This window comes from Sceloporus undulatus, chromosome 6 (genome assembly GCF_019175285.1).
Source record: "Sceloporus undulatus isolate JIND9_A2432 ecotype Alabama chromosome 6, SceUnd_v1.1, whole genome shotgun sequence".
In the NCBI taxonomy this organism is placed as follows: Eukaryota; Metazoa; Chordata; class Lepidosauria; order Squamata; family Phrynosomatidae; genus Sceloporus; species Sceloporus undulatus.
Window position 1 is genome coordinate 103,362,222 of NC_056527.1, and position 27,329 is coordinate 103,389,550.

General features: G+C 42.2%; 3 protein-coding genes across 5 annotated transcripts in view; 1 reads left to right on the forward strand and 2 right to left on the reverse strand.

Annotated features, from left to right (window-relative positions):
* Positions 1 to 696: 696 nt before the first annotated feature.
* Positions 697 to 9,457, reverse strand: CABP5 (calcium binding protein 5). Its single transcript, XM_042475903.1, has 6 exons — positions 9,345 to 9,457; positions 7,950 to 7,980; positions 7,155 to 7,298; positions 5,590 to 5,699; positions 2,916 to 3,063; positions 697 to 1,196 (listed from the first exon to the last, which is right to left on the reverse strand). The coding sequence occupies exons 1-6, from the start codon at positions 9,405 to 9,407 to the stop codon at positions 1,171 to 1,173; spliced, it is 522 nt and encodes a 173-aa protein (XP_042331837.1). The 5' UTR covers positions 9,408 to 9,457; the 3' UTR covers positions 697 to 1,170.
* Positions 9,458 to 12,036: 2,579 nt separating this feature from the next.
* On the forward strand, positions 12,037 to 23,630 carry LOC121935603 (dynein assembly factor with WDR repeat domains 1-like). 2 transcript variants are annotated; one of them, XR_006104823.1, is made up of 11 exons: positions 12,037 to 12,160; positions 14,423 to 14,546; positions 15,661 to 15,745; positions 17,116 to 17,251; positions 19,198 to 19,387; positions 19,539 to 19,647; positions 20,906 to 20,937; positions 21,113 to 21,212; positions 22,247 to 22,301; positions 22,794 to 22,886; positions 23,493 to 23,630. XR_006104823.1 is itself a non-coding variant. In XM_042477307.1 (11 exons), exons 2-11 carry the CDS (start codon positions 14,440 to 14,442, stop codon positions 23,613 to 23,615), a joined length of 1,041 nt encoding a protein of 346 aa, XP_042333241.1. In that variant the 5' UTR covers positions 12,037 to 12,160; positions 14,423 to 14,439; the 3' UTR covers positions 23,616 to 23,630. The 2 variants fall into 2 exon arrangements, 1 of the variants encoding a protein (XP_042333241.1); XM_042477307.1 differs by having other exon boundaries at positions 22,247 to 22,312.
* The window catches only part of LOC121935601 (protein ADP-ribosylarginine hydrolase-like), a 14,083-nt gene continuing 8,632 nt past the window's right edge, over positions 21,879 to 27,329 (reverse strand). For both annotated transcript variants that reach the window (XM_042477306.1, XM_042477305.1), the window contains 3 exons: positions 25,938 to 26,121; positions 25,195 to 25,409; positions 21,879 to 25,084 (listed from right to left, as the gene is read on the reverse strand). In XM_042477306.1, the coding sequence (XP_042333240.1) occupies positions 24,924 to 25,084; positions 25,195 to 25,409; positions 25,938 to 26,121 (560 nt within the window). In that variant the 3' untranslated portion in view covers positions 21,879 to 24,923. The remainder of the gene's footprint in view (positions 25,085 to 25,194; positions 25,410 to 25,937; positions 26,122 to 27,329) is intronic.

Below are 27,329 nucleotides of genomic sequence, written 5' to 3' on the forward strand. Positions count from 1 at the left end.
TATTTTTCCTCATCCTACTCCTCTGTAATCCAGGCACTGGTCCAGAATCTGTTTATGGCAGAATAAGAAAGGATATCAGCCCTGGAGCAGAACCGAACCCATATGTCTGGGAATGACCTTGGCACATCCTTGGTGCCCTTCTGGCTTCTCAGCCACTGCTGCCTACGCCATCCCCATGCCCCCAGTCAGGGCAAGGAGTGGGGTGGAGAGAAGTGACTCTGCAGCAGTTTTTAATCTGCAGAGGGTCATGAGATGGAAACAAGCAGACAGTAATCCTTTGAATGAGCCAGGATAGCCAAAAAATAGTCATGAGCTCCATCTTCTAGTGTCCCCCCCCCCCACTACAGCTCTAAGGACAATCCAGGTCCACAAATTTCTCCCTGAAACTGGCAATCAAATCCAGCTGTTCTCCGGTGCTCAACCCCACTCATCCCGAACTCCAATTCTCCTCCTACTCAGGATCCTGTTTTCCTTTTAATCCGTTTATTCCTGCCCATATGTTGTTCTCTGGAGCAGCGATTATAAAGTGGATAAGCAGCTTTTGGCAGGGTTGGATTTGAGCTGTCAAACTGTTTCTCTGACCTCTGCAAGTGTCGCCAGCCCAGCCCAGTTTGTTGTAGTGCCACAAGAAAAGTCATCACACAGATCCTGAGAGAATCCTACACGAGGAAACTTTTATTGTACATTACTGCAGGGTGTTTGGGTTTGATTTCTGAGGTAGGGTTGAGAGGCATCCACAAAATTCAGCAAGCTGCTTGTGGGGATGGGTGGATTGAGCTGCGATAAAGGATGTTGACCACATCACTTGGGAAGTTACTTTCCTTGGACCTAATTCCCCAAAACCCCTCACTGCCAGCAGGGCCACAATAAGATGGGGGAGGATTCTGGGAGTTGGAGTCCAAACAGTAACTTTTCCATGCTCTCTTCTGGCAGTACAATGGTTTTTCCAATGCAAGTTATTTGCTGTCTTGTTATTTGTCCCTCCCTCCACCTTCCCATCTCTCATGTACCCACCCTTTTGCCCCATTCAGTCTCTTTTGTAAACTGAGGTCTGACTTCATCCTCCAGTTGAAATTGGGATTTGATGTTGAATTCTGTGCATGTATTTATTTTTTTGAAAGCGCAGTGTGTTATTTGGTCCTTGAAAGTAGAGAGGACTGGGTAACTCCATCAGCGTGACATCATCCTCACAAACTCTGCAAGGCAAACATCATAAAACAACATCAGTTGGTTTGGACCTGGATTAGTAGTACCGTCAGAGCAGGTTTTTGTGGACAGTGTCCAAGGCACCACTCAACAGAATGAGCAGGAAAGTAAGCAAGATGCCAACTGCAGCAGGCCCATCTGGCCATTTTATAAATCAAGGGGAGCGGGCGGCATTTGAAATATATGAAATAATACACTTTACCATCAAGCAGGTTGGGAGAGGACTCATAAAACTGCTATGAATTCCTGATTCTCAAATCATCTATATCCTCCACTGTCCCAATTTGCCAGGCATGCTCCTTTTCAGCTGCTTTTAGTTTCTCCTCCTACTTTCTCCTTTGGTCCTCAAATCACTTCAGTTGCTGAAAACTGAGTTCAAAGTGCAAATGTAGCTCCACTCAACTAACTCAGCAGGGAAGAGAAGAGAGGAGGGACTATAATTTTGTTCTTCCCAGTAGGCTTAGGCAAACCAAATTACTGCATCCTCTCCTAGCTTATTTGTTCTTCCTCATTAATTAATTAATTAATTAATTTGTTTTATTTATATACCGCTATTCCAAAGATCATAGTGGTGAACAGCAAGTAAGCTAATTAGCAAGTAAGCTAATTTGCCCCCAACAGTCTGGGTACTCATTTTAGAAACCTCGGAAGGATGCAAGCCTGAGTCGAGCTTTATTTTATTAATAATGATCTGGGCCATGCTCTGATGTTCCTTGGCCACACAAATCCCAGTTTTCATCTGTGAAATGTTGGAGGCAATGAATCACCACAATTTAGCAATACAAGTCCCTTCGCATTCATACAGCTTGCTCAGCTCTTCGGGCCTAGGATGATTCTGAGCTGGCAACCGTAACACAACATAAAGGCAGCTAAGCACAGTCTTCAGCAGTGTAATGAAAACAAGGGAAAGGTAGTGATCTTTGACGTAAACTAGGGTGTCATACCAATGTCCCTAGTTTTTATCTGCAAAATACTAGAATGCATCACATTATTATAATTAAGCTCTTCAAAGTTTTTGCTAATTCTCATATTACTAAGGATAGATAGTTTTGACAGTTTCTATTTCTCATTTCTCTCATCTTAATTTCATCCTACTTTGTTTCACATTCAAAAAATGTTTGCATTTTTATTTTAATTTCCCTAATATAAAGAAAACTATTGCTTCTTGTATGCACATTTTATCCAATATACCCCTTTTTGCAAGCAATTATTATAATGCTGTTTTGTACATTGTCATTAGTAAAGCTATTAATTGGTACATCTTTCCCTAATATCTAGAATTCCATGTACATTTTTTTTGTTTGAAGAATGGCAGTGTAAATTGCGAGAGGAATAACTGTACTGACTCTTGTCCTGATTCAGAAACTAGGCATTTGGTACATTTTTAGAGAAATGTAACCAATACAAAAATTCAACTTCATTCCTAATTTATGTTGCTAGCCTTTAAAAGTGAAAATTTAACTCCTCAGTTATCTCTTGGAGATGAAGGGGGGGAAACTCTATTCTCTGGTCCCAATCTACAACTTCCATGTAATCAGCGCAATCAAATAACTCTCTAAACCTATTAGCAAAACCCATTTAAGCCTACATATTTTCACTCTGTGCTTCTAAATCTCCCTAGACCTTGAATGTTTTAACCCTTCACCCTTATGTCCCCATAAGCCTATAATCTCTACCCCAAAACCATACATTTCCCAATCACCTCTTACCCTCAAAATCCACTGTCCCGTCTCCATTGACGTCGGCTTCCTTCACCACGTCAGCAATCTCACGTGGGGTCAAGCGCTCCCCCATCAACCGCTGCATGGCTTGATACAGTTCATCCAAGGTGATCTCCCCATCCCCATTTGTGTCAAACTGGAAAGTAAGAGCAAGGTTGTTGGGGTGAGCAAAGTTTGGAATATGACTCTTCAAAAGGACCATTATAGTTACAGCTAAAAGTCTCCCCACCTCCACATCATTAATGACCGCTATAGCAGGGACGTAGCCAGGATTTTGGGAAGGGGGGAGGTCCAGACTAAGTGGCACCATTATAATGGAGACTGAGTGCAGCGGCGCGGCGGCATGCACCATTAATTTTGTCTAACGGAAGGGGGAGTCTTGACCCCAAGGACCCCCTCCCCCAGTTATGTCCCTGGCTATAGTTACAAATCTTGGCTGACATCCTACATTACAGGTGTTGTTACAAATGTATAACTACATATTTTTTCTTGACCCAACTCCCTAAACTTACCTTAACAACTGCAGCCACACCAAGCGATGGAGGTCTGTTCCACTGGCAATCAGGGTTCTGTAGTATGATGTTTCCAGCTCCTTCCATCAGTCAGCTGCAATGTGGCAAGCAGTTGAGATAGGAGTCCTGATTCTGATTGTTGCAATGCAGCTCACTGGTGGAACGACACTGGAAACATCAACCTGCAGCATTCCTGTCATCAACAAACAGACTTCCATTGCTCAGTGCAGCTCCTCAATGTTAAAGTAGGTTGTGATCATGGCAATAATGCCATGGTCATAAACATGAATTCCAAACAGGTATGAATGTGTAAATCTAGCCTATGAAACAAGAATGCATGAACACTAAACAGTTATCCATGTGTAAGTCTACCCTACACATTTGTAAGTGCTCGTCGCGATGCCACCATACATTTCATCTCTCAGAAATAACAAAATTGTTGCTTTTAGCTACTTCTACAAATATTCATTTATTTTATTTATTTCAAGGCTTTATATCCTGCCTTCTTCCCACAATGGGATTCAAATATGAATTCTATAACATTTCTCCCAGTGCTACAAAATACCACTCCGCTTGTCATCAGTCCCACACTCACAACAGAGCAGAAGGCAGAAGCATGAGCTAGCCTTTGTACCATGCAATATTTTACTATCATTCAGCTGAAACACATTGTTGCCATTATAAAAGCAATTAAAAGTGACAGTTCCACTAAAAAAAAGGAGTTAAATTATCCCTAGCTGTAATGCAACTTAATTACAACTTAGGTAATGAGAAAGGGGATCAAATACAAGTAACTAGTTATTTATAACAATTTAGTTCCAAGCTCTGAAAGTTCCAGATTCCTACTCTGTGTGGGTGCAAGTGGATGGGATTAGATGAGAAACAAAGCAGTGGGTAGGTTGGGCGTTTAAGAGGACCTAGCATCTTTTGACATGTTATCATCCTTGCTGGAACGCACAGAGAAGTTGTGATCACCTTCCAACCACATCAGCATCTTTGGTGACACTGACAAGAGTGTAGCTTTCAGAAATAAAAATAATGAGAGGGAAAGAACAATATGCAAGACTCTTCCCCTAATTTCAGATGCTCTGTGGTTAGTTGTGCATATGCTGATACTGTCTGCTGAACTGAAGAATTCACACCAGGATTTGGTAATGTAACAGGTTTGTGTACCAGGAATTCTATACAGCTCTCTGGCAAGGCTCCTGATATAGGCTTGCTGCATCAGCCAAGGAAAGAGAGGGAGGAGGAAGGTTGGTTGCTGTGGCTGTTGTGAGTGCTGAGTTGATTACTTGCAACACAATCTGTACAATACAGCAGTAAAGAAAATGGTATTGTACATTCCTAAGGAACATTGCCTCTTATTTTTATTTTGGCATATCTGGAAATGAAAACAGACTAAGAGAGCCCACTTAGAGCAATCTTAGTGAGGTAAAGATAAAGGTAGTCGCTTGACATGAACGTCTAGTTGTAACTGAACGTAGAGGGTGGTGCTCATCTCTTTTACTAAGCTGAAGAGGCAGCATTGTCCGAAGATTGCTTCAGTGGTCATGTGGCCAGCATTACACCAAACGCTGTTACCATCCCACCAAAGTGGTACCTATTTATCTACTTGCATTTGCATGCTTTTGAACTGCTAGGCTGGCAGAAGCTGGGACTAGTGTCAGGAGCTCAACCCATCATGCAGCACTCGGGCCTCAAACTGCCAACCTTTCACTCATCAGAACTGGCATCTTAGTTGTAGCAAAAACAGCAAAAAGAGTCTTCTAAAATGCAGCATAGCTATGCTGGACATAACATAAATCTTTTACTAGGCCAACAAAGAGAGCACAAAAATCTGTGCAAGTTTTCAAGACCACCAGGTCTCGTCAACAGGCAAAAGGTGGGAGGAAAGGGGGCAAGATGGAATGTCTTCAAATTAAAATGATGTGATCTGCATGATATATCAAGATGTTATGGAAGGAAGGGCTGAGGATAGGACTTTAGTTTGGTCTAAAAACATCTGATCTAATGGATCAAACAGAGCTGAAGAGGAAAGGCTGGACATAAAGCAAGCCCAGCACCAACCCTGAGCATCCCCATGCAGCCACTAGTGTCCCAGTGTCACAGCAGAGTGTACCAGCATTGAAACCTGCCAAACCCTATCTCACCTCCTTAAAAGCATCTCTCATCTCCTGAAGTCCAATCATGCCCGCTGTCTCTGCCAGAAGCTTTGGTGTCATCATCTCTACAAAGTCCTCAAAATCCACGCGGCCCCCAACTGTAGTGAAAAGTGTCAGGTTAATTGCTAAGAGTAAGCATTTAAAAAAACAAACCCAAGTTTCTGCAAAGTCTTTCCCTTTGGGTTCCTTAACGTTAACACTTACATTTGGCTCAGAGGTGTGACGTGATAAGTCAAGATCCCAAATACTACAATTGCTAAAGTCATTTATTCAGTTATTTTATTTATTAATGAGATTATGGCTGTCACCCTTTCCATCTTATCCTCCCAAAAACCCTGTGGAGTAGAACAGGATTGGAAATTGTCCAAGGCCCCATTCACACTATGAAAATAATCTGGGATAAATCTGGAATGAATCCTTATTGTTCACACACATCTTGAATGCACTCAATGCACTTGGGGAGGAGCAAAAAACCCCACTTAACCCATATTATTTGATACCAGAGTTTTTCCTGTGTTTTCCTGAAAGATCTGCATCGATCTGCATCTTCAGCTGTGTGAATGCTTCTGAATAAATTCTAATTGCTCTGTATGGTTCAAGGGAATGGAGCCAGTTCAATTTTATCCCGAAACAATGGCATGTGTGAACAACAAATAGCAATAGCAACAGCAAGTACATTTCTACACCGCTTATCAGTGCACTTAAGCACTCCCTAAGCAGTTTACAAAGTGTAAGCTAACTGCCCCCAACAAGCAGGGTACTCATTTTAGCAATCTTGGAAGGATGCAAGACTGGGTTGACCCTGAACTCCTGGCTGGCGTTCATGCACATTTTTAAAAATGAGAGCAGCTGGGAGTGGGGAATAATTATCAGAAGCCACACAGCAACTTTCTCCTCCTTTGCTATAGCATTTGTTTGCATTTGCAGGAAAAGTGATAAAATATTGTAATTTTAGAGGACCTATTTTTAGGAGAAGTGGGGAAAAATTAAACTCCCCCTCTCTTTCTGTTGCAACCCTGATAATTATCAGCCACCTCCCCCGACAATTTCAAGGATGCCTTCAAAATGAGGTCTAGTTCATCCTGGAGAGACCTATATTGGCTGACACATAATCACTCATTAAGGCTTTCCAATTTGAATCTGCCTCTCTGTGAAACTAGTCCATCCCACTGGCAATTCTCTTATTGATTCCTATTACTCAAACCTCGTTTTTTGCATCTGGGATGGGAAACAAGTCCCAGGCCAGTTTATCCCAAAAACATCCATGGTCGTTGCCCTTTATCCATTTCCCTTCAGAAAATAAAAGAATGAAATTATACTTACAGGGGGAAAAAAAAAAGGGGGGGGGAGAATAGCTACAAAGGTCCTACTTTTCATCTAGGTGATAAGCAGAGAACTGGTAGCCTTTTCCATGTAGCTGAACTACAAATTGCACCATCCTAAACCAATGTCCATGCTAGCCATGGCTGATGAAAGTTTGATGCATCCAACATCTGGAGGACCACAGGTTTCCCCACCCCAAAATGCTCAGTTCTCAGACAGGAGGCACTTACGGTTCATATTGATCTGCTGCGATAGCTCTATGAGTTCCATCTCTGTCGGCATGTACCCCATCGTTCTCATGAGGTTGCCCAAATCTTTACAGCTGATATATCCATCTTTGTCCTTGTCAAACTCCTCAAAAGCCTCACGGAGCTCTGATTTGGCATTAGAATTGCAGTCATTGTCATCAGGAAGGTGGTAAAGTATGAAAAATAAGTAAATAATGCAAAGTGTATTAAGCAAGATGGAGGAATCTCCAATGAATGAACCTAATCTCTATCACAAAGGGTTTCTCTTGACGCTGCTTTTGTGTTCAGTGGGGGGGGGGGGTGAAGAAATCTGCTTGCTTCCCTGCTTCTTGCAACTATTGAAGAACGCTAGCAAGGAGCTTCATTTCCAGAGCGATTAATGAGCGCTCCAGCCCTTCACACACACAGCCTGCTTTTCCCTTTCAGCTGCTTTTGGAGGGCGATTGTACAGTGATTGGAGGCAAGTCTGAAAATCCTCAATGTCTCGAAGAGATTCACGAACCCAAAACAAAAATGGAAACAACAAACCCAATATGTATCAACGCAGCAATCTGCATCTCCTCGAGACAAAAAAAATGAGTGTGAATGCCCCCCTAGAAGGAAAAGCTTTCTAACTCTCAAATTCAGGGCATCCCTTATAGAGAGGGTTGCCTATCAGTCCTATAAGGGACACACTTTCTGGCCTTCAAATGGGGGGCATTCCTTATAATAAGGATCACCCAGAAACTATAATTTGCATATTCACACAAACACACACACACTGGCCCACATACTTACCTTCAATTTCATCTGCACCAAGTTCCCGCTCCTGTAAATGAGAGGCAGAGACATTCATTGCAACACATGCACGTTGGAAGACTCCAACTCCAACCCACCCTGTAAAAATTTATCCTTTCTCCAGAGTTGGAGAAATCCAGAATTTAGAGATGTTGTAATTCCTAAGCCATCATTCTATTAGACCAACTGAACTCAACTCTTAAACAAACAAAGCCTCTCTCTTCCCCGGGGCCGGTCAAAATCATTGCATTGAACTGTCAGAAATGCAGTGATGCTCCATTTGTTGACAGCTCAATATTTAGAGGTGCAGAGAAGGACAAACTAGATCAAGCAATCACAGTGAGAGGGAAAACAAAAGGGCTATCGATCCTTAAAATCCAGCAATGCAAACCAACAGATACAGAAAGAGAAAATGTGTAGCACAGAAGGCTGGGGACAAGAAGGCCAAAACCATTCCAGCCTGCTTCCTGACCCAGCAACCCACAGACATGACTGCTGAAAGTGACCTTTCCTCAAAACTCCAAGCAAGTACAATAGGAGGTGAGTCTATAAACAAGGGAATGAAAATAACAGAGGTATCTGCTGGCTATGAGGTTCAGGACAGAGTGGAATGGACAGCATATGCTTTGGGGAGGGAAAAACAAGGGAGACTCAAGGAGCCAACCTATTCCAGAAAGCCCACTACAGGGATCCAAAAGGCATGGATCTTTCTCTGATAGACTTTGAGAGCAATCAGATCCATGTGAATTGAATTTTTCCTAGAACAAAACCACTGTCGTGAGAGAGACATGGTTTTCTGCGAGGCATCTATCACTTTCAATCACCCCACTGTGTCACTTTTCTGACTCAAAAATTTTGGAATTAAAAAAAAAAATCCTATTTGCCAGATATGAAAATGGAAACAAGCCCACAGAACAAGTATCGCCTTGAATCCCTATATTGGGAGAAAGGCAGGCTATAAGATGATGATGATGGTGGTGGTGGTGGTGGTGGTGGTGGTGGTGGTGATGATGATGATGATGATGATGATGATGATATATTTTAACAACAACAACAAACTTCCAAATGGCTTCAGCACTGTAGAAAACAACACCAATGCACTGAGTCTAAGCCTCTAGATATGTATCTCTGAAGAGAAGTCAGGGATTTTTTTTCCCTTTTACTTCCCAATTTAACACACAGCCTTCCTCTTCTTCCCACAGCCTAGACTCAGGACTTATTTCCGTAGCATTCTCGCCAGCAAACATCCTCCCTAGAGTAAAGCCTGGTTGCCACAATCCACTTTTGATTAATCTCCCTTGTGCAAAATTCTATCCTCTGTGCTTCCAAATTCCAACACTTTTGCTCTGCCCCATTGGACCATCCTCACCCCTTTGACTCCAAGATGGCCCATACCCCATGTTTCTCAGCAATGCCTTTGCGCAGGAAGATGCACGCCGGTCCAAGGGTATTCTGCATGGCATTCAGCAATGTGTGCCCTCGTCCAGCGCCCGTGTCACCCACTGCAGTCTTTCTGATGCCTGCTTACTTTAGCAGAGAAAGAGATGGCTTTTAGGATGAAGGTGATTTATGGGGTGGGGAAGAGGGATTATCTCTCCCATTGGCTTTTGATCCCTTCCTCCATCCAGGCCTTTTTGTGCTCTTCCTGGCTGTGACATCTGCTGAATTAAATTCCACCTCCCCTCCCTAGATTAATTTGGGGCACATGTTAAAGACTGGCAGACAGAAGTCTTGAGTTCTCAGACTGGTGGAGGATGCTAAAGGGATCAGAGGGTTGGAATAGAAATGGAGGAGATGAATAAGACAGAGAGGAGGGTTGTCAGCTTGTCTGGGATGGGATATGTGGGGAGTGATGTTTTGTTCTTGGTGCTGGCCCTGGGACACAGCAATGAGCAGTTATAGTATAAGTAGGTGCAAGTTTTGTTGTTGCTATTGTTGTTGTTATTGTGGGTCTTCCAGTCATTTCCATCTTATGGTGTCCGTGAGATGACTCTATCACTGGCTTTCTTAAGATCTTATCACACTAGACGAATCACACTCAGAAACGGGATTTTAACAGTAAAAAAACCTCTGCAAATGCGGGATGTTTTTCAGATGACGCTTCTTCCAAACAGCAATAACGCAAAAATAAAGCGAATGGAAAGTGGATAAAAACAACACTTTCTTACTTCCCGAATACTGAATTAAATTAGTTCTTTGTGTGGATAAGCTCATGTTACCAGAAATGACCCAAATCTATTCACAAATGCAATTAATTTTTTAAAAACTTGCTTCAGTCACCACAGAGGAATAGGGAATGAGGTCTCTGAGATAAATAATACACAATAGGTTAGAGGAAGAGAATTTCAGATAAAATATAATACAAGGATTAAATGTAAATTGTAGTGAAGACGGCAACGAAAAAAATGGGATCAAACTGGCTCTTATATAACAGACTTATAACAAGCAATATTAGTCATATGTAGCCATTTATAAAATGCTACATATTAATCTAATCTTAACCAGCCTTCCAGTTAAAGGTTATATTTTCAGTAATACAGGAGGTCAGTTTACAGGAAGAAATTTATATTCCAAGGTTGAGGGGAAGCTTGAGAAAGTTTGATCCAGGGTCAATCAATACAGTGTTCAAGAAAATTCAGAAGCAAACATTAGTCCGGAAAGAAACAGAAGAAAAATATAACATACTAGTCCCAGCCTCATAGGAAGATAAAAGAAAAGAAATGAAACTCAAAGAAGGAAGGAGGGGAAGCCTAGAAAATCTGGTTTATTCAGAACTGTGTCCAAGCTACAAAAATCTGCCTACAGGGGATGGGGACAGGAGAGCTAGAGGACTTGTTGCTTGACAGCCATTCAAAGAGACACCAGACTGCTGTAGATTAGAATGTGTGGTCCCACTCCTGTGGTGATAGCATCCACTATTTTAATTCCTCCACAAAAAACAACAACAGCAATGCTTACTACAAAAACTAGGGCTGCATCTGAACTGCAGAAGTAATCCAGTTTAACAGCCATGGCTCAGTATTGTAGAATTCTGGGAGACATTTAGTCTTCTTTGGGGTCATTCACACTTTTTTTTTTTTAATGAAGAGATTCACATCTCTGCACCAATTTAGAACCAATTCAGAATTGGTTCAGTATTCCCACTACATTTACCGCAATCAAATCTCTCCGTGCCATTTTAACTCTGTTGCCACTCACATTTGATACCATATTGATTTAGAATGGAGGCGTCTCATTGCGATGCAGCAAAATCCAAATCGATTCAGTAGCGCGGTCACACTACTGAAGATGAGGATCTTTGCGGTGCTTTAAAAAAGAACCGCTAAAGGGTCCGGTGCCAAATACACCAGTTTAAGTGGGCTTTTTGGCCTCTCTCTCACACACACCCACAAACTGCGTCTAGTACAGTCAGGGGAGAGTGTGAACGTCACAGAAATAAACCGGTTCCACACTGATTTATTTCCATAGTGTGAATGGGGCCTAAATCAGAGAGCTCTGGTACCACAACAAATTACAAATCTCAGCCTCAGAGGATGGCAACAACAATCCCCCTCTGACTTGAAGGCACACAACAACAACAACATGTCAAGACAGAGGCACAGAGTGCTCTACCAAACATGTGATGGTCCTGGCTTTAATCTTTAGATTTGACCCAAAAGATCTGGTCCCCAAGACTTTGGAAGCTTAATCTAAACTAAGACTAAGGGTTAATATACCTGTTGAAATTATGGATTTGGATGGTGCCAAATTTTGGTCATGTAGGACATGTGAGTTAGAATGGAAAGGAAGGCAGTACTAGGGAGCTAGACCTGGCACAATCAGAGTCTGACTCTCGGATCTCCAGCCATTCTGGTGTTGATACTGTAGGAGAGAAGATGATGTGATGTGTAGGATTCAGGTGCTGGCATCTTGCGATCCTTTTCTCCCTGAGAATCTTGGCCTTCTTTCACAGCTGCCATAGTGACCAGGTGAGTTCTTCTTCTCCATCATTGGTTGCTAGGAGCTGGAAGAACCAGAGAGTGAGGAAGAGAGAGAGAGGCTGGTGCAGGGATGAGGGGCAGCAGGGTTTGGGGGTGTCTGGGAATATGGGACATGTAGGTGATAGGGCAAGAGATCATTTGCATAGCCGGAGGATTGCTAGGAGAGAATGAAAGATCTACATGGAGGGAAAGGGCATTGATAGGGAGAGGAACAAACAGTGGTGCTCTTAGGTAATCTTCATCTCTGGGTGTTGTGGTCAAACCTGTGTGGTACTGTACATGGTTAGATGGTTGTATGAGAATGTGTATTAGCTGACGTGTCAAAATGAGAGCATCGATTAGTTGACCTGTGTCAAAATGAGAGCATCCAAGTGTGTTTGGGTGTTCTTCTACTCATTTTGTTGAGTGGTCCCCTAGACAACTAATCTGCCCCAAAGTCCTCATCTGACACTGGGAACAAATGCCAACTACATAGAAGGGAATTGAATGTTAGGAACATAGAATCTGCCATATTTCAGGTTAGACTATTTGTCTAAGCTTAGAGCTTGGCCATAATACATTACAAAAGAAGTGTGAATTGTGTAGTCCTCCAGATATGATTAGGTGCCACCATAGAGGAATGCTGGGAGTTACAGTCCAACAAAGGATGACATGATTCCCTCCCTGCACCAGAAAAAAAGCACTGTCTGCAACACAGAATTTTTGAAAGTAGCAAAGGAATAGCCCCTACTCCCATTCATAATAGTAATGTCAGCCCATTATGTGGGGAGAAAAGTTTATATGTCATTGTTTTTAATTAAGGGTCTTTTTATTGTATTTTGTATTAGAATATAAAAATTAATTTCAAAATAATGCAATAGTAATATTCCTCCTAAGCACTGTTTATATGTTATGAGTGGGAGGACAAGGGCGAAAGAGCAATGTATAATATTAATCCATTAGCCATTTTGCCTAATTATTCCATGTTCAGGTCAGTTGAATTAAGTCAGTATGCCTCCTCTGATTTGTAGGATCACTCAGTGATTTCAGACAGAGCTTGGGAAAGTTAAATTTATGGAATGCAGTATACCCTGCAATGTTTCATTGATGAAAACTGAGGCAATGTGTGGCCAAGCAACATCAGGTTCTGGTCTGGATGGAAAAAGTTATTAATGTGGAAAAATACACAAACTAGGAGAGGTTACAGCAGTTTCTTTTTTTTCCTGAGCCTACAGGGAAGGGCAAGATTCTGCCCTCTTCTCTCCTCTCCTCCCTGTTGACTTGAGTGCACACTATTTTTGCACATTGAAATCGGTTTGCAACAACTGAAGTAAATTGGGGACAAAGGAAGAAAATGGGAGAAGGAGAGAGAAGCTGGGACATTTTAATATCCTCTGGAAATGTGGGACAGCTGAGGGTTAATCAGGACTGTGGAAAGCAGACGATTATTCAGGACTGTCCCAGCCAAATTGGGATTTTTGGAGAGTGTGTTACAGTTCCTAGAATCTCACAGCTAGTTTAGTCATTGGCCACATTGGATGAAGGATTCTCAGAGTTGTTAATCCATTAACTTTTCCAAGCTTTGGTTTCAAGCTTTCATCTTTCCTATCACATGCTACCGGTTAATTAGAGTTTTTAAAGGCAAATACCAAAAATGGAACTGAAGACCTTCTGCATGCAAAGCATGTACTCAGTTAAAAGCGTGTATTTTGATTGTTCTCCAATGCATTGGGAAGGACTTTGGAAAATAAGAATATAGGACTATCTAAATAGGAATAAGGGATGTGGTGGCTTAGTGGTTAAGACACCAATTCTGATAATAGGAAGATTGGAAGGTTGGCAGTTCGAGGCCTGAGTGTTGCATGATGGGATGAGCTCCTGTCACCAGCCCAGCTTCTGCCAACCTAGCAGTTTGAAAGCATGCAAATGCAAGTACAGTTGGCCCTCCTTATACACAGATTTTTTATCCTCTGATTCAAGTATTCACGTTTTGAAAATATCCCAAAAAAGTATAAATTTCAAGTATCAAACCTTGATGTTTCCATTTTATATATGGGACAATGTTTTGCTATGCCATTGTATTTAATGGGACTTGAGCATACACAGAGTTTGTTATTCACAGGGGTTCCTGGAACCAAACCCCAGCGAATAACAAGGGTCCACTGCAGATAGATAAGTACCACTTCTCAGTGGGAAGGTAACAGCATTCAGTGCAGTCATGCTGGCCACATGACCACCAGAGCAGTCCTTGGACAATGCTGCTCTTCAGCTTAGTAATGGAGATGAGCACCGCTCCCTATAGTTGGTTACGACTAGACATTCATGTCAAGGGACTACCTTTACCTTTTTAAATATGAGTATCTGAATAAAGAAATGATCTAATAAAGGAATATCTATCTAAGGAATATAAAATAAGGGAATATTTGAAATAATCTAATAAAGGGATATCTAAATAAGAAAGAAAGACAGAAAGAAAGATCAAATTTCACCTCTTGGCTTTTGCCCCTTCCAAAGACCCGTACCCCTAGGCCATGCAGCCCGCACGCAAGTCCCGCCTGTCTACAGCAGGTACCAGCCTGGGCGCAGAGATTACAGCTAGCCCTTCCATCTCTGGTGATCTTCGACTACTCCATACAATGTAGGTAACCAAGGTAAACAAGGCCAAAGATGAGATAATGTACCCCTGCCATTCCCCAAAACATCTACACAATCCACCTATGCTTTCCTGATCCCTAATGTGTTTCTGTTGGAAGATTTTTGCAATCTCTTTACCCCTCCTTAGATAGATAGGGATTTCCTGCATGCAAACTCCTTCTTTTTCATTCAAACTAACCTTGTGATTTAGATCACTCTCCCTTTGGGGCTAACAGACATTCTTCCTAAAGATTTTCGACTGAAGTGTTGGTCCTCCATCTTCCTCCTCTCTCAACTTTCTTTGGAAAGATGGTGAGAGAAAGATTTCTTTTCACTTGAACTGTTCACTAGCTAGATTTGGATATAGCCTTTATGTAAATATAGATTAAAGCCATTAGTACGTTTTTGTGTGAACTTCAAGCTACTTGTGTTTGTTTTTGGAGTCAATTTCAGTTCTTAGGGAAGCATAGTTAGACAAGAGCACGTTTTTTACTACGCTGCTGATTTAAAGCTAGACCCTAACAGGCTTAGCATTGATATTTTTACATTTAAATGTTTTTGTTTCCTTACCATAGGCTGAAGCCTTAGGAAACTTAAATTACCCTACAGTTTCTGACCATAATTCAAAGTGCTTTAAAGCCTTTTAAGCTTCATGTATCGGAAGAACTTCTTTTCTCCATTTGAAGCCACCAACCTATTTGTTCAACAGATGGTTTCTTTCATATCCATTGGCTGTGTGGCATAGGACATTCTTTGGATATTCAAAAAAGTAACTTTTGCAAGCTTTGCTTGTAGCAGAAACTGCAAGCAGAGATTTTAATAATCCCCCACATGGCAGGCTTTTTTTTGGGGGGGGGGGGGGGCAGGCTGGGAAACTATTATTATTTTGTAGGTTTAGACATTTTGCCAGAGTTATTTGTCCAACATTTCTGCCCTTCTGTTCCTGGTAATTAGCTTTATGCTGCATTATACTTATTTCACTTTGCTTTTTCATTGGTAGTATTATATTTTTATAATTTGTTGCTTTGTTAATCACTCTGAAGGCCTATTTTTTTTTAAGCTTCAAAGTATTAAAATCACCAAGTGACTAAATGGATACTAATATTTTGATCCAACAGAGACGCTGGAGATCAGCTGCTTTGTTGCCAGTTCAACAATGATGGGACACGGGTTGCTGCAGGAATGCGGACTGGTGCCATTAAGGTCAGTTTCATGGATAGTGTTTCCTTCCTATCACACATACACAAGACAGTGTCTGTATCTTCCTTGGCCATGGTTTAGACTTTACACTGTAGAGATGGAGTTGGCAGTTTGCCAACGGGAAGTGACTTCTGCTTATTTCCTAACATGGCCCAGAAAGGTCCATTGTTGTTGTTGTTGTGTGCCTTCAAGTTGTTTCTGACTTATGGCAACCCTAAGGTGAACTGGGGTTTTCTTGACAAGATTTGTTCAGAAGAGGTTTGCCATTGCCTTCCCCTAAGGCTGCAAGCATGAGACTTGCCCAAGGTCACCTAGTGTCTATGGCCCTCCAGATGTTGAGTATAACTTCCATCATACCTTATCATTGACCATGCTATCTGGTGCTGAGGGAAGTTGGGATCTAACAAAAACTAGAAGGTTACAATAGTGCCCCACATCTGTGGCATAAATAACTCCATGGCTTGCAATTTCCTTGATTCTGTGATATTTTCTACAGGATGATTTGCTCAGTGTGGTTCATGCTGCAGTTTGAGTGCTACACAAATTGTCAATCCCATAGATAATGCTTCCCCCAAAGACCTTGGCTGGGTAGCTTTTGGCCTTTGGGCAGTTTGTAACTCTACTTCATGTAGTAAAGAAAAAGGGGGGGGGGGGTATAGAAAAATAACCAATGTGATCTGGATGATTACCAATATTATATAATCATGAAGTGCTATATAGATATATTGTTTAAAAAGCCATTATGAGGGAAGGCAGGAGGAAGGGGAGCAAAATAAAAATGAATTACTATGTAAATGTTTGTAAAATGGTTAATAAAATCACACACACACAGAGTCAGCTCCTCATATCTGCAGCTTTGACTTTTGTGGATTTGATTATTCATCAATTTGATTCAAATGTGCTCTCTAGAAATCTCTAGGTCCTCCAATGTTATGCCAGAAGTTGAGTCATGCTAGAGGACCTAGAGATTCCTAGTGAAAACACTGATCAAGATATTTTTAGGTCTTCGAGTGCTATTCTGTACACCTGGCAGATGTTGATCATAGAGTTGGGTTTGTTTTTTTTAAAAGTGTATTTTTATTTGCAGTTTTTTCATTTTTATAGGAGTCCTGGATCCAGCGCATGTGGAGGGCCCAATGTATATAAATGAAGCTTCATGTGTCATGGCATTATCCAATGACAACAACAACAACAACAATAATAATAGGATTTATTTATATATCGCCCAATCACTGGGAATCCGAGAGGTTTACAACAGAGGGGATAATAGACGGTTCCCTGCCCTCAGGCTTACAAATATTATGTCACAGATGTTTCTATCGCTGTTTCTTGTGGTTTGCTTTCCTGATGACCTCTTCTCTCCTTCGCTGAAGGTTTATTCTGTCAACGACGGATCGCTTCATCATGTTCTTGCTGACAGTGACACTGCCACCAACGGGTTACCTGTCACCTCCATGCGTTATATGCCTCGAGGCCCTGCCCACAATGGAGATGTCTTGCTTGCCACCTGTGAGTGATGCCTTTGCCAAAGTAGGCTGATCTTTGGTCTCTACACACTGCCCTCCTGTGGGGCCTGACAAATTAAACATCCTCCTAACCATTGACTAGCATCTGTTTTGCTTTTTGTTTATTCTAATCTGGAACAGAAACCAAGTCCAAACAGTGGGTTTTAAACTTTCATTTTGAAGGGTTTAAGACTGAGCTTAACATTTTAGGTTTTGTTGATCAATTTAAAGGCAATCTTATCAAGGTGTGGGTCATTTTGAAAGAAACAGTGGCGAGCATTATGAAAACCAGAAGGCGACAACTTGTTTTAAAAGTAATGAATGTCTTAAGTTACTTTCATATAGCTTAGTAAATACAGTAAGTTTACTAGTCATGATATTTCTACATACCTTGAACACATCTTTGCTACCGTGTCTGTGTTTGTTGTCTGGCAGCACTCACCATTTTCTTGGAAAGATTTATCCAGAAAAGGTTTGCCACTGCCTTCCTCTAAGGGTGATCAGATGGTACTTGCTCAAAGTCACCCAGTGGGTTTCTATAGACTTTATCACAGAGGGAAATTGGAGGGGAAATTGGGGGTTTAAAATGTCATTATCCCGGGAAAATTGTACGATTGCGGGAAGATTTTCATACACACACCGTGATTAAAGAGAATGATTTGTTGTTGGTTATTGCCTGGTTATTGCTGGGATAAATCCTCTTTAATTGTAACGTCATGTGAAAATCTTCAGTGCGATCGTGCGACTTTCATGGTATAATCACAGTTTAAACCCACACTTTTCCCTGATTTTCCCAGTGTGATAAAGTCCTACGTCTGAGTGGGCATTCAAACCGTGCTTTTCCAGAATCCTAGTCCAACATTCAAACCATTATACCACATTGACCCTATATCAGTACTTTGTTGTTGTGTGCCTTCAAGTCATTTCCAATTTATGGCAACCATAAAGCAAACATATCATGGGGTTTTCTTGGCAAGCTTCTTCACAGGGGGCTTGCCATTGCCATCCTCTGATGTAGTGAGAATGTGACTTACCCAGCATCTCGCCATGGGTTTACATAACCAAGCCAGGATTCAAACCTGGTATCCAGAGTTATAGTCCAACACTCAAACCATTACACCACACTGGCTCTCAGTTGGTACTACCAGACACCTAACAGAATAGTATTGAAAGAGCCATGTTAATTGGTTTCAGCATGAAAAGATATAAAGAAACCCAGTAGCAGCTTTGAGACTAACTGGGAAAAATACATTTCTAACATAAGATTTTATGGCCTGCAGTCCACTTGCATCTGTAGTCCACAAAAGCGAAAAATTCTTTACCCCAAGTTTTTATTTAGGTATGCTTTTTAATATATAATCATGACAGAGTGGCTTTTATATAGGATGTGTGTTTTAGTTATGCTTTTAACTTTTGTATGTTTATATGTTAATCTTATACTGTTTTAACTAGATTACTTTAATTGTTTTTAAATTCTTATTGTAAAGTTTTAAACTGTTTTTATCTTCTGAGCCACCTCACTTTCTAGGAGAAAGGCAGCATAAAAGTGAAATAAATAAATAAATAAATAAAATAATGCTGTTCGACATTGGTTTAACTGCCATGGCTCATGCTTACAGAACCCTGCGATTTATAGTTTTGTGAGGCACCAGCACACTGTGGCAGAGAAGGCTAAAACTACAAATCCCAGGATCCATAAGCTGGAGCTACAGCACTTAAAGTGGTGTCAATCTGCGTTATTTCTACAGTGTAGATGCAACCTCTGTCTCAGAGTGATATTGAATGGCTGTATGTCTATTTGAGTCTTATCTATGAGGATGCATGTCGACAATGTGAGAACAAGAAAATTAGGAATGACCTCTCTTGTGTTTGTTTGTTTGCTTATAATTCATATAATTATAATTTATATAATTATAATAATGAAATCCCCAACCTTTTTTCCATCCACAGATTCTGGTGGGATGGTGAAACTGTGGCATGTCTCATCCCACACTTGTGTGCGCACCTTAATAGAGGACCGCCAGACAATGATATCCTCCTTCAACCCTTCAGGTTCCAGGTTCATTACAGGTGGAGCAGGACCTGGGATTTACATGTATGATACCCAAACCTGGAATAAAGTGGCAACTTTTCAGCCAAGGTGAGCTGGAGGGAGCAGGAGATTTGGCAGTAGTCAGAGTGTGCATGCATGCATGCATGCATGTGCATACTAAGCATCATAGACTGAATGTTGTAGAGGGTGTTGTAACTGGCCTTTTGTCCTTAAATTAAAAACTCTCTTCTCCTTTCAGTGATTCTCCAAGTGTGATGGATGGGCACATGTCCCGCGTCTATGCTTTTGCCTTCTTTCCTGAAAGTGATGAACGCTTTATCTCTGGAGGATGGGATGACACTGTGCAGGTGATAGAGGGATAGCATCTGTGTCTTGGGGAGAAGGGCTAAAGTGAAGGTGGGGAACAGAACAGAATATTAAGTGGCCAAATTGACATACTGAACTGCAAAAGATGGAAGCCAAGTATCTCTAAGGAAGGTCAAGCATTTCTAAGCCCAGCAAGTGGCCCAGATGTGTTGCCATTCAGTTTACATGGGACCAGTGCTGGCAACTCTACCATTCAGCAGGATGTAATAACATTTGCAGTTCCCCCAGCTGCTCCTCCTGACTACCCCTACCCCATGTGCTGGTCATATCCTTCCCTTGGAAGATAGGGCTATGTATGCCACACAGGCTATCATGTACCTCCTAAATTGGCCCACAGCTTTCAGATGTGGTAGAGGACTCTATCCTATTGTCAGTGTTAAAAAAATTACATTTGAGTCCACTCAAATTCTCTGCATGGAATGGACAGGCAGGCATCATGTCCTTTGCCTCAAGCAACAAATACAGTTGGCCCTCCATATCCACAGATTCTTTGTGCACAGATTCAAGCATTCACGGCTTGAAAATATTCCCCAAAAATATAAATTCTAAAAAGTAAGGCTTGATTTTGCTATTTAATATAAGGAACACCATTTTACTGTGCCATTGTATTTAATGAGACTTGAGAATTCAAGGCGTCCTGGAACCAAACCCCAGTGGATACCAAGGGCCCACTGTATATTGAGATAACCCTGTATGGGAGATTTATCATTTCCCCCCACTATATTTTCTATTTTATGGAAGTCAGTGGACATTGTCTTGTATTAGAGCTTCTCTCCAACCCTACAGCTGCTGCTGCATACTGGGATACAGTCTCTGGCTGCATCCACACTGCAGAAATCATCCAGTTTGATACCACTTTAGCTACCATGGCTCAGTACTATAGAATTCTGGGAACTGTGGTTTAGTGTGACATGTTGCCTTATTTGTCAGAGAGCTCTGGTGCCACAACAAATGACAAATCCCAGAATTCTATAACACTGAGCCATGACAGTTAAAGTGGAATCAAACTGGACGATTTCTGCAATGCAGCTGCAGCTTTAGTTTGGGTGGGTAGGAGCCGTGCCCATTTTTGAGTCTGTATCCCAAAATTATTAGTTTTGCAGAAAACCAGTAATTCCTTTGAGTATTATCTCTAAAATTAGGAAGGCTTTCCTCCTTTGATATAGGCTAGGAGAGGGAGGTGCCTATTGAAGGGTAGGGCCCCATCTAACCTTGCTTCTCTGGCTTTTGTCCCCCCAGTTCTGGAGCACACAATCATCACAATCGCTACGGTATGACTGCACATCCTCCTCCCCATACTTCCCAACTTCTCCCGCCACTCTTCTCTCAGCTTCCCCACCCTTCTTCCTGTTTCTTGCTCTTCTCAGCCTTAATGATTTTCCCACTCTCTTCTTCCTTCTTTTGTGCCCTTCCCTCCTTCCTACTCTTGCTTGGCCCTTCTCACAGGCGCATCTCTGGGCCCCACGTTTGTGGTGATGCTGTCTCCATAGACAAAACTGGAACACAGATTCTGACAGGTTCCTGGAGGCGTAATAACACCTTGCAGGTGAGAACTGGTGAAAGGAACCCCAGGACCTGCAGGAGGTGGATTTCAGGGGTATTTTGCAGGATAAAAAAAGGAAAGATTAAATGGGCACTAGCCCTTTTCATATTATTATTGTTGCTAGTATAGTATGGGATGTGGTGGCTCAAGTGGTTAAGATGCTGACAATGAAGATTTTCAGACCAGGGCTTACCGTGAGGTAAGCACTGGTAAATCGCTGCCAAAACGTTTAGAAAGTGCGTGTATGTGAAAGCCAGATGCACTTCCAAAACATCAAGGAATCATCGGCTCCCCTCCAGCATCCCTGAATTGTTCGGGGAGCAACTTTGCAATCATAGGAAATGGCTGCTCCCTGAACAATTCAGGGACGCTGCAGAGGAGCCAACAATACCCTGGCGTTTTAGCAGCAATTTACCAGTGCTTAAGCACTGGTCTGAAAATCTAGTCTGTTGATTGCAAGATTGGCAGGTTGGCAGTTTGAGGCCCAGGTGCTGCATGATGGGCTGAGCTCCCATCACTAGTCCCAGCTTCTGCCAACCTAGCAGTTTGAAAGCATGCAAATACAAGTAGAAAAATAAGTACCACTCCGGTGGGAAGGTAAACAGTGTTCTGTGCAATCATGCTGGCCACATGATCACAGAGCAGTCTCTGACAATGCTGGCTCTTTGGCTTAATAACAGAGATGAACACCGCCCCCTATGGTCTGACATGACCTGACAACCTTGTCAATGGGGAATACTTTTACCTTGAGTAGTAGTAGTAGTAGTAATATATTGCCTTTCCCCAAAGCTGAGACTCAAAGCTCAGTTGGGGTATTGAGTTAGAAGAATGGGAGGTCAGGCATTCCTTTTCCCTGTCTTCAGTGCAGCTGCTTCAGACTGCTAATTATTAAAATGGGGATTATGTGATATATGTTGTTTAAAAAAATTAAGACAGTAAATTTGTGTGTACTGTATATACACACATGCATACAGTACATAATTTTTTACAGTCCCTGAAACAGCAATACAATAACACAAATTCTTCTCTGATCCTAGATCTGGGAGGCTGAAACTGGTGCCAAGATCATGGACATCCCAGAAGACTTCCGGGGTCACTCACAGGTTCCCTTTCCAACCAAACTCCCAAGCCTGTCCATTGAATTAACTGACCTCTCCTCTCACAAAGAAATGTAGTCACAAAATGTACTGGACTGTTTTCTCTCAAGTTGGCAAGTTTCAGATGTACTGGACTACATGTCCCATCATCCTCAGCTGTTTTTTGCATTGCTCTGCTGCCTGATGATGAGGGGAGTTGCAGTCCAGCATATCTGGAGGAAAACAGATTGAGAAAGGCTGTACATTTCCCTGTTCTTTTCACCTTATTGCTCAGTATTGCAACTTAATCCACGTTTCAGTGGAAGTACGGTAATCCTACCTTTTGTTGCTATTTGAGTATCCTTGGTTTCTCCTTCTCCCTCTCCCTTTCTCCATCTAGTTTGGCTCACTTATTTTCTGCCTTAGATGTATGCTAGACACAATGGGAGAAGTGGTTTCTTTTTGATTCCATCCAATTCACATGATCCTTCTCTTTTCCCTTCCCCAGATTTATACCTGTCACTTCCTCGGCCTTGACCATATTATAGCTGGTGGGAGTCGGAACAATTTATGCCGGCTCATTGACAGGAGGATACTCATGGTATGGTTTTATTTCTTTCAGATAGCTGGCTGTCGTAAGGGGTGGATGGGATAAATCGGAGTGGTACAATAGACTTATATACACTTGTACAATAGTTGCATTGGGACTAAAATCCTGGGTTCAATCCCCTTGCATTTCCAGAAGAAAGAATTTGACAAAGCATAGAACAGGAGACTGTTTCCCTGAGAAGACAGTACAAGCACAGAATCTGGGTCGCGTTCAGGGAGGCCATTACAGCAAATTTAAGGTGTGATAAGTAATCACATAATTGCATGAATTTTCGAATTGACCTCGCTATCTTCTCTTTTGAAATTGAGAGCCTCCCGTTTGATAAACTCCAGGGTTGCCGTAAGTCGGAAACGACTTGAAGGCAAACAACAATCTCTGCATGGAATGCAGTGCCATTGCTCTTTGAACCAGCAATGTTTTAGGCCAACTACTGGATTAGATGTGCTAACAGCCATATAAAACAGATTAATCAGTGCTGTACATTTTGGGACATTCTTATCAAAAGATCAACTGAAAACAAAATGAGATTGAGGAAAAAATTGGGTACTCAAAACCTCCTACCTTTTCTAATACATTGTTCTCTCTCTTTCCTGCCAGAGTACAGGGGTACTGAATGAGCTGCCTGGGGGAGTCTATAGTACCCACGTCAGCTCCCGTGGGGTCTTAGCAGCCACTTCCTTGAACACCTTGTATCTTGCACAGACTCCTGTACGGCCTTGAACCCTCCCTTAAAGGGGAACTCTTGTTACCACTAGGAGAGATGCCACTACCTCCTCTCATCATTCTCTGCTTCTGTGTGGACAAACAGAATCATGGTCTGCCGCTACGGACTTGTTGTTGATCATGGACAATCCCAGCATGCTCTTTTTACATTCACATCTCTTCATCATGTTTTCCTATCTGCAATGCAAGCCGCTGTACCTTCCAATCATGGTTTCCTCATGCCTACCGCAGCCTTCTCGTCTTCCATGATTGTCGCTATCATCAGACTTTAATGACTTGTTGCTGTATTCTTCTTGACTGATGCTGTCATCAAGTATGTGATAAGCAGATTGGGTCTTTTCTCAGAAGCCTCTGGGGTTTGAAACATCTCCCATAACCCTCTCCTGTAGCAAATCATGAGGATGTAAGTAAGAGGCCAAGTATGTCACACTCTAGGCCAGAATTGCTTTTTAATCAAATAGCCCTGGTTATTTCTGCATGATTGCCATCCCTGCTCAGGGGCTAAGGTAACACTCTCTCTCTCTCTCGCTCACTCCCTCTTCCCACATCCCAGCTTGGCTGCCCTAAAACACTGCCTTGGTGCCAAATTAAACCATCTTAGCTGGGCCTTTCTGTGTGTCCAGGACTCCTGGATTCTTTGGGAGAGGAATGGGATCTGCCCACATAGGAGTGGAGCAGGTGGGAGTTATGGGTGCTTCCAGAGGAGGTCTTCTTCTAGGTCTAACAATTAGAAAGCACTCTGAAGCTATTTTGTTCTTTCTTCTTAATGGATTTGCTGCACTAAGAAGAACAATCAAAGAAACAGCTGGAAAAAATTGTCATTTTGACACCCTGTAAATTGTTGTGAATGAGGTGGGTTAAGATAAAAACCTCAACTGGAAGCACCTTGTGACTCTTGCATTTTCTGAAAAGCTGAAGGTTTAGTCCCCCAAACTATTTTTGGCCCCACTAAAAGGGCTAAGCCATGGAATAAGTGATACAATAAAAAAGAAGAGTGCTTTTGGGCATGTTCAGAGTGCATTTCCCTTACCACTGAGAAATCACAGCACTCTTCCACACCATAAGATGGGCTTAATGGAGAAATCTATCAGGGGAAAAGGGGTAGTCCCTCAGGAGATCTTATAGCACCTAAAGGTTCCCTCCCACAGCCCACAATAGAGAGGAAGAGTTGTAAACCTTGCTTAGATTTAGTCTGGAAAAGACATTCTTCAGCGTGTTGCAAGCCAGCCTCAACACACCCCCAGCCACCCACGATCCCCACGTTTGGGTGTGCAAATCTAAAACACTAGATAAGGGAGAAAAGTTTCAAAGTGGCATCTGCCCCCAAGCAAGATGATAGAGGGAATCCGCAGCTATCATTCTGTCTCGGTACTCAAGCTCTGCATGGTTTCCTTCTGGAACTCCTTTGAATCCATGAATGAGACCCCAGCAGCATGCAGCTATCACCCCAGTAGAGTCACTGTCTCCTATTGGGGAGGAGGAAGACACAGAGAAAACAGTTGTGAGAGGCAGCCTGCCAGTAGGACAGAGCACTTTACCAGAAGGTGGGTGGCGTGGCCTTCACATCCTGACTTACCACCATGGAACATGGCACGGCTGCAAAGCTCATCCCACTTGTCCCCTGCACCCAGCAGCGCATCATATGCAATCATGGGTGCATCATGTCCACTCCGTCCAGCCCAGCCATCCAGGCTGAAGGTTTTGTAAATGACATCACGGTCAGCAGGACTATAGGCAGGAGGAAACTGAGCAGGGCCTTGGCCATCAGCAAGACCACGTTCTGAAAGGTACCTAAAGGGAGGACACAGGTTGTGAGGAAGAGCCCAGGAGGGATAAACCTGAAAAGATTTCAAAGCTTTATTACAGAGCAGTATAGTACAGTGCTTAGAGCAGGGATGTGTGAAATTTAATCCATGGGTTCATATATGTGCTCATTTTCTATAGATCCATGCTTGCTGTCATCAGATATGCTACAATGAGGGTGCAAAAAAGGAAAAACAATGGGCACAGCATTTCTGTTTAAAACATGGTGTACAGAGAGTTTACAGACAGTTCACATCTTGTTTGTAAGCCAAATTGTGTTTCAGGAGCTTAATTCTCCCATATCTTCCTTGAAAATTATGGTGCTTTTTGCTACTGTTTCTGAGGTAGCAAATTTGATGGGTTCAGATGGGTCCCAGGAGGGCAATTTGCACTGAAAAACAGAAAAGTGAAGTCTGGGGCCATACATACAGCCTCATAACATGCTCTCCTAATACTTTTCTCCCCCTTCCACATCTCTGCTCCCCAATTCACTCTTCTCCCACCCAAAGTACTTACCATTCCCATTTCTCTTGGAAATAGCCCCAGGCCCCCACATTGGGGTCTTTCTCAGCGGCAGCACCCTGAATGTAGTCTAAGGCAAGAGGCAGGGTCTTGAGCAATCCTACTCCCCAGCGCTCAAGGGGGAGGCCTTGCACTGCATAAGAAGTGAAAAGGGCAGAGGCCAAAGCCCCCAAATATCCTACAACAGAGGAAGCAGGGAGAATCAACATCCTTCAAGGTTGGGGTGTTATTATCTTTTATTCTCACAGCAACCTGGCAAAGTAGATTAGGCTAAGTTACTAAATAACCTCAATGAACCCAGCTAAGCAGAGTCGGCCCTAGTTAGTATTTGGATAGGAGACTGCCAATGAATACCAGGTGCTGTAGGCTATATGTCAGAGTAAGGAAACAGGAAAACCACCTCTGAGTATTTCTTGCTAAGAAAACCCTATGGCATTTATGGGGCCGCCATAAGTTGACAGGCAGCTTGAAGACATGTACATACTTACATACATACATATGTACATACATATGTACATAGGATAGGTGCTATAGACTCAATGAAGAAAATCATACTAATCTCCCACATGAGAGGAGGTGCAGGACACTATCCCACAGAAAGTAAAGAAGTTAATTCCAGCTGCCAGTCCAAGTGATTTCTATATGTGGGATGGGAAAAGGTGCCATCTTGCCCTTTACCCCAGGCAACAAAAAGTATTGGGCCAGCCCTCATGGGACAGATACTACACTGAAGCCACACATTCTTATTACAGTCGTCCCTCGGTATCCACAGATTCTTTATCCACGGAGGCAATTCGGCTTACGAAGGCTTTTCGGGTTACGAAAGCGGCCGCGTTACGAATTAATTTCGTAACCCGAGGCACCACTGTATTAAAAAAATATATACATTCCAAAAATCAAACCTTGCTTTTGCCATTTTATATAATGGACACCATTTCACTATGCCATTGTTTTTAATGGGATCTAAGCATCCACCCATTTTGATATCCATGGGGTGTCCTGGAACCAAGACCCAGTGTGTACCAAGGCCCCACTGTATAATATTTTCCCCACTTTTTTACTAATGAAAAATAAGTTCTTAAGGGAGCTGACAGATAACTGCCATTGCTCCATCCTACATAATCCTGGGATTTGTAGTTTTGTGAGGCACCAGCACCTTTGGCGGAGAAGGCTAAAGACATTGTAAAACTGCATATTCCATGATTCCATAGGTTGGAGTTACAGCACTTAAAGTGGTATTAAACTGCATCATATCTGATTTACAAATGAAATGTCTGATTTACAAATTGTAAGCCGCTCTGATAGCCTTGGCTGAAGAGCAGGGTATAAATAAATATATTATTATTATTATTATTATTATTATTATTATTATTATTATTATTATTA